Source organism: Gavia stellata, chromosome 7 (genome assembly GCF_030936135.1).
Source record: "Gavia stellata isolate bGavSte3 chromosome 7, bGavSte3.hap2, whole genome shotgun sequence".
Taxonomy (NCBI): Eukaryota; Metazoa; Chordata; class Aves; order Gaviiformes; family Gaviidae; genus Gavia; species Gavia stellata.
In genome coordinates this window covers 30,828,551-30,841,003 of record NC_082600.1, presented here as the reverse complement: position 1 = coordinate 30,841,003, position 12,453 = coordinate 30,828,551, and the positions used below count along the sequence as shown (strand labels likewise).

General features: G+C 40.9%; 1 protein-coding gene across 2 annotated transcripts in view; it reads left to right on the top strand.

Moving 5' to 3' along the window:
* AKAP6 (A-kinase anchoring protein 6) overlaps nucleotides 1–12,453 on the top strand; it is a 234,450-nt gene that overhangs the window by 59,238 nt on the left and 162,759 nt on the right. For both annotated transcript variants that reach the window (XM_059819289.1, XM_059819290.1), the window contains one exon: nucleotides 10,164–10,286. In XM_059819289.1, the coding sequence (XP_059675272.1) occupies nucleotides 10,164–10,286 (123 nt within the window). The remainder of the gene's footprint in view (nucleotides 1–10,163; nucleotides 10,287–12,453) is intronic.

Below are 12,453 nucleotides of genomic sequence, written 5' to 3'. Positions count from 1 at the left end.
GACGAGTGCTAGAAACGTGTGAATACAGATTTACACTGCAGAGGTTTTCTGACGAAAGCCAGTACTGATTAGAACAGTGGAAAATATTTACTTCTTTAACCAATATTTCTGTGTCTGCATAACCCAGTGGTGATAAAACTTATTTGTGTCAAAGTGGTGGGGGTTTTGTCAATGTTACTTTCATCCATTTGAGAGGATGCTTTAGCTGGCTTGCACAAGAGCGGTGTTCAGGCGGTGTAAGTTGTCTCCACAAGAGGGCTTGCGCAGGCTGCGCTCCAGCAAGAGTGTTCTCCCTGAGGTCCGGCTGCAGCTTGGTCTTTGCCACTACCATCCGGCACTGTGGCCTGACGTGGAACTTGAAAAATTTGAAATATTACCTCAAAAATAACTAAGACTCAAATTAGTATGCATGATAACTTAGGAGGCAGACAAGTGAAGTTATTTTCTGTCATCTAGAATGTGAAGGCATATGTAAATTTTTTCCATACAAAGAAGGATATGCTAATTTACTTATTTACTTGATTCCCAGGAGTGTTTTGAATCTCACACCACTTTTGAGATACAGCACTGGCCTCCCATATTTTCTCAGCATGAACTCTGTCCTCCCCTGAATGAATGCAGGAGGCCTAAAACCTTATCTGGCTTTGCGCCTGTTAACATTACATCTCGGGTAGAAAGCATGGCCACATCAGTTTGAGAAGAGATCAGCAGCCATTTTGTATGCCTGGCATTATTGGTATCAGAGCAGATGGCATCTCTGGAGGTTTACAACCAATCCATATTGCTGTTGAGTTCATACCAGATGATTCTTTAAATGATGGATGAATCAGCCAGTCTTCCCTTTCCCCCCCTTCTCTCCGCTAGTCCTCTCTACTCTTGAACACTTGCAAAGTCACAATGGCGCTGGCCTTCCCTATGCCGCTATATAACATTCATATGCGTAGCTGTCTTGGCCTCGGGGCTGCATGGGTCCCTTCTCCCCAGCAGTGTCCTTCCAGCCCTCGGTGTTCACTGACCCTTCAAAAGGCTGAGGGAAATGTTACCATTGGTGTTGGAAGCTTGTCTGCTGTCTAATAATAGACCTCTCTTGAACAGGGTTTAGGAAGGATTTGGCTCACTTTTGCTGCATCTATCTTTGCCCCACAGTCAATCTGCTAATACTAAGAATGTCCCTTTTTACATCTTGTAGGTTTCAACTAGCAGTGGAGGCCTTGTCGTAGTTCTTTTAAATACAAAGCAGATCTTCACCTTGAGCAAAAAGTAAGACAAGGCATAGGGTAAAGAAAGAATTATGTTTCTAGCATCATGGAAAGGTTTAAGTAATCTACAGAGATACAGTTAGGAATGAGTCTTCATATTCAGATTAGTGTAGCCTGCTCTTTGTCTAGAAGGAGAAATGAAGTCAACAGCCCCATAGGGGCAGTGACCTTTTTATTGCAGAATCAGGTTCACTGTCTTCAAATATAGTTATTCTTAATGGATTGAAAGGTAACACTGTGCACGTTTCTCTGTATCATGCTTTTTAAGCCTATCCTGCCTTTATGGTTCTGGCTTTTTTACCTAGAAGGCTTTAGGAAACTGAGAACTTCTCAAAAATCTTGTCTGGCATTTCTGCTCTGGTCAGAATACAATATGGAAAAATAGCTTGGAAATGTTAGCAAAATCTGTTGATTTAGTAGTGGACCAAAAGGCCTGCAAAAATTAACATTAAGAGTACCTTATCATCAACTTTTAGGGTCAAAGCTAGAATTGAGTTAATTTGTAGCATTTTCCTAGGCTTGTAAGAACTGTGCTTTGTTGTCCTCACTGTTCCAAGACTAGAAGTACTCTCAGCTCTCCAGAGAAATTTCCCTGAAAAGTTGAGATACGTCTGACTGGCTCTGCTTGATATAACTCCGTATTTTTATATATTAATCCTTCTCATTTTCCAGCATCAGAATGCATTCTGGGGACTCTAAAACCAGGAAAAGTCATGAGCCAGTGAACATCCTGTACTACCACTTCCCATTCTGTAACTATATAAATCATGACTGATTAGATAGATGCCCATTTGGGAAAATATATTCAATAGTAATTTCTAATTCTGTGTGTGGCAGTTGGGCACAAAGCCTAGAGGTGGCACTTGTGAAAGATTTGTGTAATTTAGCAGTTGGTCTTAAAAATGCTTAACTGGACAGTATATAGTAGAAGACGAAAATGTGTCTTTACACGGATGTCCACTAAGAAAAGTATTTGATCTTTATCTTTTCCATGTTTGGAGGGAACATTTAGGTTGCACATTCTCATAGGCTGGGGTTATTGAGTAAATGTGGCACTTCTTTAGCGGAAAGCTGCTAAGTTCTATTTCTGAAGTGTTTGTGAATGAATGTATCCTGAACCTCATATTAAGAATTGCCATCCTGCTAATGTGTTTGGTCAGTTGTATGTTTCTGTGAGGTCATTGTCTGCCACAGAATCTTGACAATTTCACACAAAGAATATTTTCCATTGTGGCATCTTGGTTCCTTGGGGACCCCTAACATCTGTACTGCTAATGGTTTGATTGTTGCCTCTGGGTCTAACTTCAATTAAATTGACTGTGGCAGTTTGTTGCAGCCTCATCCTCTTGAGTACCTGGATTTCTTTGACTTACCTTTGCCTATGAAGAAAGTGCATTTTTATCCTTTTGAAAATAGAGTCCACGGGCAGGAATGTGTTCCTCCTGAGACTAATATGCAAGTCCTTTTGTGGTTAGACAAAGGGTTTTCTTAATGCATTCTGTGATAGAAGTGCCCTTAGAGCCAGCCCATCCTTGTACACAGACCCCTCTGTGAGCTCAGACTTTTTGTAAATTGGGAACAAACTTTACAACACTGTCTGCTTGCAACAAAATTGGACATTCATTTTTAAGCACACAGCCTCATAACCAATTCTTTTAAGAAGAGAACTCTCTTTGTGTAACAAAAGGAAAGGTGGAGAGAAAAAAGGTCTGGGGTAGTGATTTAACAAGCACTGTTGTCTGGTGCTTCCACAGTGAGGTCTGTGGACTACAGTAGACTTTCCACCATCACTCTTAACTACCAGATGATTTTGTCATGTTTGCATTTAATAGTTTGGTGTGTCTATTTTATTCTGATTTTAATCTTAGTTCAAGTCATTAGAAGGGCTTTGTACTTTTACAAATGTCATGACCAGAAGTGCCTTAAGTATAAACCAGCATATATGTTAAATGAAAATGTTAGACTAATAAACTGAGCGGAGGTAACACTGCACAGCTTAAAATTACAAGCCAAAAGGTATTGAAATAATTTTGCTACCTGTGCCATGTAGGCACAGTAAATCTGGGAATTTTTTCCCGTAAAAAACAAAACCAAAATCTGGTCTAGGATGAGGGCCATAAAACTCTTCATAATGGTGTTAACTCGATGCAGTTGCATCCTCTGTGTTTTATGGCATAATTTTGGCAATCTTAATGCTAGCTTCCTTAAGTGCACATATCCAAATTCCCCATCTAAAGGAATCTCACATCAAAAAATATACTAAAAACATCTAAGATACTGCTGCTTTTAGTGTACCAAAAAAAATGAAGTTGCATTTTTTAATATAGTAAAAATTCCATGTTTTCACATTTTTTTTTTTTTGGTAACCATAAATGTGCTATCTCTTAGACTAAAGCTCAAAATTACAGATCTGGGCTTTAGTCTGTTTGCATTCTAACTGTGGTCTAATAAAAGTTGGATTTGTAAAGTGATAGCTGCAGCTGAGGTGGAAACTTCCTCCTTTCCCATTCCATTCAATTAATGAAAGCTGAACTTCAAAGTCTAAATGAGATCATTTGAAGTGCTAAAATTATTGAACACCAGAACTATTTACTTTCCTATCTCACCAAAAAAAGAGAAAGCTGGTAATGTAAAAGTAAAATTAAACCACTGAAATGAAGTTAGGAAGCTTTAAAAGTTCTAGTGCAAGAAATGGTGTTAGCTTAGTTGAGAGGCATTCGTGCATAATTTTAAGTTACTCGCTTGACAGTCACGCATTTTTTTCGTGACTGTGACAGTAAAAGCTTTTCTGGGAGGTCTTAGTTGCGTGCTGCTCAGAAAACTGCAATCCAACGAGAATATGTCTGAGCAACACCCCTGAAAAAATAAGAGCATATGCAGGGATATCATCAGGGACTGGAGCCTTTCTACAGTATCATAAGCACTTATGTTGTTATCACTAGTTTTGTAGTTGTTATCAGAAGTTTTTAAGTTGGTCAACTGTCATTATTTTGCTGACAGCCCATAACATTTCTTCTGGGCTCTACTTTGTCCTTTCTCGACCTCGAGCTCCCAACTCCAGGGGAGCATGTAGCTAGGGTCAATGGGTACCAACATGTATTTGACTGACTCATTTGATGCCAGTAAGCATCAGCCCTCTGGTCTGCTGCCAAAAACTAGGAAGTGGGAAGTTAATGGGTATCTATTTCTAAAGGAGGTCAGTCTTTGGCCAGAGATGGGGTGAGCTTCTGAAGCTCAATGGGAAAGCAGAGCAGGGGACTGCGGAAGCTGGAGAGACACAGGGAGCGAGGAACTCCTGGGCCTTGCCAAGAGGCAGTAGTGGGGTGCAGGTAGTGAGCAATGAGGTGTGCTGAACTGTCGTTGTGAGTAGGGAGGAATATGCAAACAGGATCCAGCAAAACAGGAAAAAGGAATGGAGTCAGGCACAAACTGCTTGGGATGCCAAAGACTGCCTATTTCTGCGTTCATTTTCAGTATTTAATTTTTCTGACACACACTTGGGATAGGCAGAACACACACAGTCCTATTAAATGTAATGAATTACATGTGAGACTTGTTCATCTGACCACCTCCGTAGGCCTCGCCGCCATGCTCCAGGGTTTCTTGTACTGGCAACACACCACCACAGCTGCTCTCCCACTCTGTTATCCCACATGCTGGACACAACCAGGCTGCCTAACCCAAGATCCTTTAACCAGCTGTGCTGGGTGCAGGGAGCCCTGCAGCCCTGTGCAGCAGCTGGGGGATCTGTATCTTTTGTATGCCCTTATATTTAACAGAATAAGGGTGGGAGGCACACTTGGAGGTGCACTCTTCTTTGGCCCCATATCCATGCATGCCTTTGGCCTTTGAGCTGATGCACCCCTGCTTTTTCTGGGTGACTCCATAAGTGAATTCTCATGTCTTATGATTCAAAAAATTTGAGTGTTCTGGTCATTAATGAGGAAGTCTCAGGATATTTAGTTAAATCCCATCAAATTTATTTTTAATTCTTCAGTTAATTAATTCCTTAATTCTATAGAACAATTGAATTAAGTATATTTTCATTCTATAAGACACCAAAGCAGAAAAACTGAGTTACAGTTTGGTTTTCCGCCCCCCCCAGTACTTACAATTGTCTGTCTTTTTCATTCTTATCCATCCAGAGCGAATAGAATTAGACCGCAAAAAATAACTTTGTACATGCCAAATTTCAAAAGAAGCCATTTCTGCTCTAGCTTTGTTCAGGGATGTATGATTAGAACTTTCTTCCTTCCCCTAGGAAAATCTGAAAAATTGTCATGAAATAAAATGGAAAGCCAAATTTTTTAAAGGTGAATGTTTAACAATTTTCTGTGTGGGGTATGGGAAGAGCTTTACCATTATTTGCAAACTTTACCATAGAAGTTGCTACAAATCATCCAGTAACAATCCAGAAACATTTGTTTCTGTACTAAGCAGCATAGAATAATAGCTTTATGCTGTGTCATGTGGGGGCTTGAGTTTTTTTAGTAACATCTAGCTTGCTAGCACAGTACAAAACTATTACATTTGCAAAACTGAACCAGCTGGTCAAAAGGCAGAGACTGGATTATACTGGTGCTTCTTTATTTCTGTTCTGTTCCTTCCCTGAGGAAATCTTGTACAGTAGTTTTTAGCTTCGGTGTGGCTGACTATGGGTTTTCAACTTCCAAGAAGTTTTGATGGAAAATACGATAGTTTAATTTCCCATTACCAAAGCGTGAGTTGGGGAGATTTTACAGTGTTTTCATTATAAGTGTGATACTGTCTAGATCAGACCCTTAACTAGTATAAATCAGCATAGCTCCGCTGAAGTTAAATCTTGTTGAAACTCTCCCACCTTAAGAATGATGAAGAAAAAAAAAATCTAAAGAAAGAAAAACATATGTTCAAACAGCAAAAGCAGAAAGGTAAGAAGTGTCTAGGAAGGGATGTAAAGTGGTTTCATGGGCATCTTATAAAATGAAGAAAAAAGCTGAAAAATATCCTGTGTTGGTTAAAATTTGTCATCCTATGAATTTAGGTCTTTCACTGAGTACTCCTGGATTTGGATTTAGGGTTGCGCATTAAGCATCATCCTTTGTTTTGATATAATTTATGTTGTAATCTGTTTTTTTCCAAAGCATAGTTTCATGCTCTGTCAGAGTCTCACAATAGATTTTCTGTACTGTAAGACAGTGTTTTTTCCCTGTTATTTTTTAGAACTTATTTTGTCTAAAGCTTTTATCTAAAACATATATTCTGGGCAATATCCTAGATGATGAGAAAAGCAACTATTGTAATGCTGTTTGTGTCCCTGAGTACACGTACATCATTAATTGCATTTGTTCCAACTAACTAGGCCATCTTGGTTATGCAGAAAGGACTCTGTGTTAATCAGTCTGTGGAGGGGCAGCGGCCCCTTCAGTCGAGCATAAGTTATGTTTTGGACTTCCCCTCTGTTATGAGACGTGAGGAGATTAAGGACCCGGGTTTATATTTGTGACAGGTCTACATGGACCACTGATAGTGCAGATGCTCCTTCTCTCAGTACAAGAGAGCAGCCTTTGGCTGCCTGGGCCAGCTGGGTCCGCGGAGCAGAATCGGTTGTACCAGACCTAGGCTACAGCTGATGGCCAGAACCGGCCTAGATCTCAATAACTCTAACTCAATAACCGGCCTAGATCTGTCAATAACTACGCCTTGACAGAAAGTCAAAGGTGTGAAGGGAACGTTCAGCAGCAAGAGCGAACTGTAGTCTCCTCTGTAACTCCAGAGCCGCTGCAGTTGATTGTATTTGCACAGGTTTCAATTTCCAACCCGGAGCTGCCTCCCAGGCAGGGATGAGTCGTGAAGCTGGTGGCCGGATGGCAAAGGTGGCTCCTTCCTTCTTCATTGCCATCAGGCTATTAAAATAAATAGGATGGAATCATAGGTACTGCTATGAAAAAAAACAACTGGGCGTTGTTTTGATCATTAAGTTGCGACGAATGAAGCAGGAACCGGATTGTTACAATTTGCTCTTAGATACACTTTGAGATAAAACCAGTTTTCTATTTAGCGTGCCTTCTAACAGCTTAAAACACACTGGCTGTAGTTCTGCTACCACGTGCGTAGTCAAGGGGATGCTTCGGTTTCGGTTTTTCCCCCGCGGCTCCCACCGAGAAGCCTGTGCCCGGCGGCATCGCGCCCGGCCGCTGCCCGGGTTCGGGGGCGGGGCCGCGCAGCGCCGGGGCCGGCACGCGGCCGGCAGGTGGCGCTGTGGACTCAGTCACGGCGCGCGGGCGGCTCTCCCTCCGCCGGCGGCCGCGCGCGGCCCGGCTTTCCCTTCCCCTCCTTTTCCCGTCCCTCCGCTGTTTTCGGTTTGTACAGATGTGCTCTTTTGAATGGTTTCAATAAAATTTTATTGCCGTCATTTGAAAAATAGTAGGATTATTGTGATTTGGGCTGCCCGGCAGACGGGAATCCGCCGGGGCTGGCCGCGGCCGGTGCTGCCCTCTGCCGCGGGGCTCCCCTCGGGCACCATGTCCCCAGCCGCGATCCGAACGGGCCAGGCGGCACTGGTGCTTGCAGCCTTACCTCTTTTTTCTCAGAAAACTTGGCTCATCTTGTTCTGTAGGAGCCTGTATCTATATTTTTTCCAGCCCCCCAAACTAGCCCCCAGCCGTTCCCTGCGCCCCACCGGGACCGGCCCGAGCTCGCAGCACACCTCATCTGTGCAGCGAGGGGGTACCGGCCAGGCTGCTGCAGCCTGCTGCTCCGGAGTTTCTAAGCACCAGGGTGAAGTAGCAGACATTAAAACGTGGGCACGTTTTGCGAGAGGGCAGAAGTAACACGGTTGCTAGTAGTTGCTTTTTATATTGGTGCAAGCCTGCAATGTTTCTGAGCACCCTTTTGAAGGTATACGGACATTGAGTACTGCAGGCAAATGTCATACATGTCTGTCTCCAGAAAATACATGACACATATACAAGAGAGAGTCTTTCTTCATTTTTTTTGTGCTTACCATATCACCTTGTCTCTCAAGGACAGAACATTGCTTAAAAGCAGGCAGAGATTTATTGGAGGGACTGGAAGGACTTTACTCCTCCTGCTCCTCTCCCCCTCAGCTCACGTCTCCCACTCCTCTGTCAGTCTGGCATTTCTTCTGCTCCACTGTGAGCTGGAAGAAAGCTAGAATGGAGCCAGGGGAACACCTTGCCCCCCCTGCCCCGTCCCATGGCTTGACATGGGGAACATAGCCCTTGTGGCACGGCCTGCTGTCGGAGAGAGGAGATGCAGCTACCTTCTTTACTTGCCTCAGAGTGGAGGCACATCGTCTCAGTCACCATATTCACTGGGTTGTTTTTCCTGTCTTCCTTCCCCCTTTCTGGAATGTCCTGATAAACAGCCTACAACAAAACCCACAGAATAACAGTTTTCTTCCTTACAGTGCTTTGAGATACAGTGGATTCCATGAATAGAGATGGCAATAGCCACCTTCTCATCCTGAGGACTTGTAAGGACTCACGTAAAAAATAATAATAATTAAAAAAAGGTCTTCAGAGTACCTTGGTGAGTGCTCTCATGCCCGCAGTATGCACTGGAGCATTCTGCCAGAGGCTAGCTTTGGTCCAGAAGCACTGCCACTTCAGCTGGAAGCCAGGAGTTGCTTATTGGACCCTGCTTCTTGGCACAGCATTGGGCCAAAATGACTCTCCTACCATGACTTTTGAAGGAAGTGTGGCTCTGCTTGGTCTGGGTTATTACCGTTGCACTTATTTGTGTAACACAGCTGTGCACCAACTGCTCAAACTCCTGTTTCTGTCTCATTTAGAATTCCAATTTCATGTGCTACTTCAGAGAAGGGGATTTGGGCTCCTGAGTCATTCAGGAATCTTTAAAAGTTTTATCCTTAGCTTGCTTTTAGGTGTCTGAATGGACTAACAATTACTACAAATCATTCCATAAATAAGGTGGTGAGTGTGAAATACTAAGTGTGTATACTGAGTTGTTACCCAACTGGAAATTAGAATTCTCACCATGCTGTGAAATTCATAGTTAATAACTAATAATATAACCAGTATTAGACCTAAATTAATCTAGTCTTACAATGATTGTAATAGATAGACATTCCTCTTCAGAGTTAATTTTCAGGGTGCTTATAAACATGCTCAGTTTATTCCATTTACTCTCTTGCATTGCGGTAGATAAGGCTTCGGTAAAATTATCCGTACTCAGTATGTGCCTATAGTATCATCCAATCAGGGGCACTATTTTTAATCAGACAATATAATTGGTACTAATCTTGAAATAAACAGTGCTCCTGAGAAGCTGGAGCTCCTCTCTTCTCAGGAGCACCATCTGTGTGGCTCATATGCAACCAGCAATACTTATATTAAATGCTATATATTCTGCCTCACCTACTGTTTCATTTCTTCTCTCTGAGCCTCATCCTATGAACCGAAACAGGAATCACAAGACCCAAGTTCTGACAAGTAGTTTCTTCCCTTGGTCTACTAATGTACACCTTGTTAATAGAGCTTTGTTCAGCACTTCTTTCAACTAACAATGCTCATGCTACACCCAGTCTGCCCAGTGCAAGGTCTTCAGATCAATTTTAATTGTAATCTATATGCAGCTTTTTATATATCCCCCTCATATCTTCTAAAACTTTGCTGTTTTCTCCATCTCATCACAGTCATATGGATCTCACGTTGTCCTGTCCCGAAATATCACCTTAGATTATCCTCAGAAACACCGTTCTGCTCCTCATTTACTAGAAGGCCACTTGCTAATTGTTTTTTTCTTCACATGCTTTTAAAAGCAAAATTTTACTGTACAATACTCTCCTGGCTTAAAAGAAAATTAAGCATACATTTTTCAGATTGCCATTTTACTAACAAATATGCTTTTCTTGTTCTTTCTCTTTTCTTATCTGGTAAGGGGTTTGTAAACAAGCTGGATGAATTCATTCACTGGATAAATGAAGCCATGGAAACAACAGAGAATTGGACTCCTCCTAAAGCAGAGACAGACAGCCTTAAACTGTACCTGGAGACACACTTGGTAGGACAAGATTATACTATGATTACTATCAGTAATTGAAGTGTTCTGCTGTGCTTTTTATTTGATTATTATTTTTCAATTACTAGTTTGCATCTATATTTTAATATAAGATTTGTAGCATTGCAGTTTAGTTTAATGAAAATACCAACAAATTATTTTCTGCATTTAAAATATGTACTGACAGCTGCTTAAAAATTAAATTAAAAGCCAGAATTACATTTCAATTCAGAAATTATCTCCAAAACTGAAAGAAAATGGCAATAGCAGAAGGAGAAATGATAATGTTTTTTCTGCTGATCATTCTAGGATTTTTACTACACAGTAACATTAACAAAACTCTTACTAGTAAGGAACTCTTATTCTCTCTCCCACAGTTTTAACACAGTACAGTGTCATTTAAATAAAATATTTGAAGTAATTATTTCCAATCATTTTATTTTATGTGTGTTTCTGTTGTGTAATTAATACAACTGTCACTAACCTTTTTTTTGTGCAAAAAGCTAAAACGTTGGGTGGAAGTAGAAAAAAATTGATGAATAATCTTCTGAATATATTATAAGCTAGAATCATAGATTGATAAGTAGTTGATAAACCTCATGAGACTTTCACTGAATTCTTCTTCCAAGAACTGTTTCTGGTTATGAGGAGGTGAAACAAAGACCTGAATTAAACCAGGTATTAAGTTCTCAAAAGCAAAATTTCATGCTGTAAGTAGAGAACAGAGATCAATGTATGCTGTTCCATGGGTAGGTATCTTAATAGGTAAACTACTCTATCTGGTAAAAAGAAAAAAAAAAAAAGAATGGAAAATTAAGCTAAGAAATTCCCTCTCACTCTGCCAAAATCTTAGGTTCTTGCTAGCACGAATTGGAAGAAAACCTGGTGATAGCACTATTCCAAGCCAATGAGCTGGACACCCCAGCTAGATAAAACAGTGCATTAGCTGAACCCGCATCAGAGCATCAACCCCCAAAGCTCAGTCTCATTTCCAGTCTCTGATAATCTGGTGGTGAAAAATTATTTGATAGTCCCAGGAAGTCACGTGAAGCATTACAGGAAAAAATGTCATCTTAATCCCTACCGTAATACTGGAGTGACTGTTATTAAATTAATTAAGTATACATTAACCACATATACAATTAGAACTGAACTGAAAACTGTCTTCAGAATTTCAGCTATACAGAAAACTCTCATGTCTTTTGTTCTTAAGTATTTTTGTTGTAGTAGCGCCTATGGGCAGCCACTAGATTAAATGCCTATTGTGGTAGTCTATCAAATGCAGTATGAAGACATTGCATTTTTGCCTTACATTGCAGATTTTGGATTTTGTGGCAGAGTTTGGATTTTTACCTTGTACTGCATACACTCAGTCCCATGATTCCCATTATGTTTGCAGGTGCTCTGAAGACACAGAGCACATCATGAGATCAGACCTCAGAAAAGGTCATTTCAATTTGTTTTCCTCTTACTCTGCAACATGAAACTGTTGGAGAGATGAGTGTTTATGAGTAAAATTGTAATTTTCACTCTTGACTGGATAAAAAAAAGCATATTCCAGGAACAGGGCAATCACCAGGCTGAATCTCTGTCACAGTCAGGTTTTTTCCCCCCTTCTTGCATGGGGAGGAGTACCGTAGCTCTTTTGCAGGCAAATGAATTCCAACTTTGCCTTGTGATTCTGTGGGAGGCCAAAACCATCTATCAGTCTGGAATGTGGAGTAGTAGCCCGGAGGCAACTCCTTCATTGCTAGAGGTACTCAGAATAAATGAGTATGTGGGCACCCGTACAACTTCACTTTCCCCTGTAAGTACTTAGGCTCCCAGCTGTAGTGTGTATATCTTTGGGGTAAGAAAATCTTTGCACGTGTCAGGATGACTATGTTATGAAACAAGGTGGTTTTTTTCTCTACTTCTGTGAAGAAGTAAAATATCTAAACAACAGTTCAGTTTCAATTTGATTATATTATAATTATTTTTATGGCATATATAGCCAGTGAAAAAATCATTGCACAACCTGAAAAAAAGTAACCATGACTTTTCTTTTTGGATTTCAGAAAACATATGCTGTCATATTCATTTCCACACAGCAGAATTGAACTATTAAAATACAGAGCATTTTTATAGCGGGGAAGTTAGTTATTTGTATTAATTAGATTGTCAGCTTTTC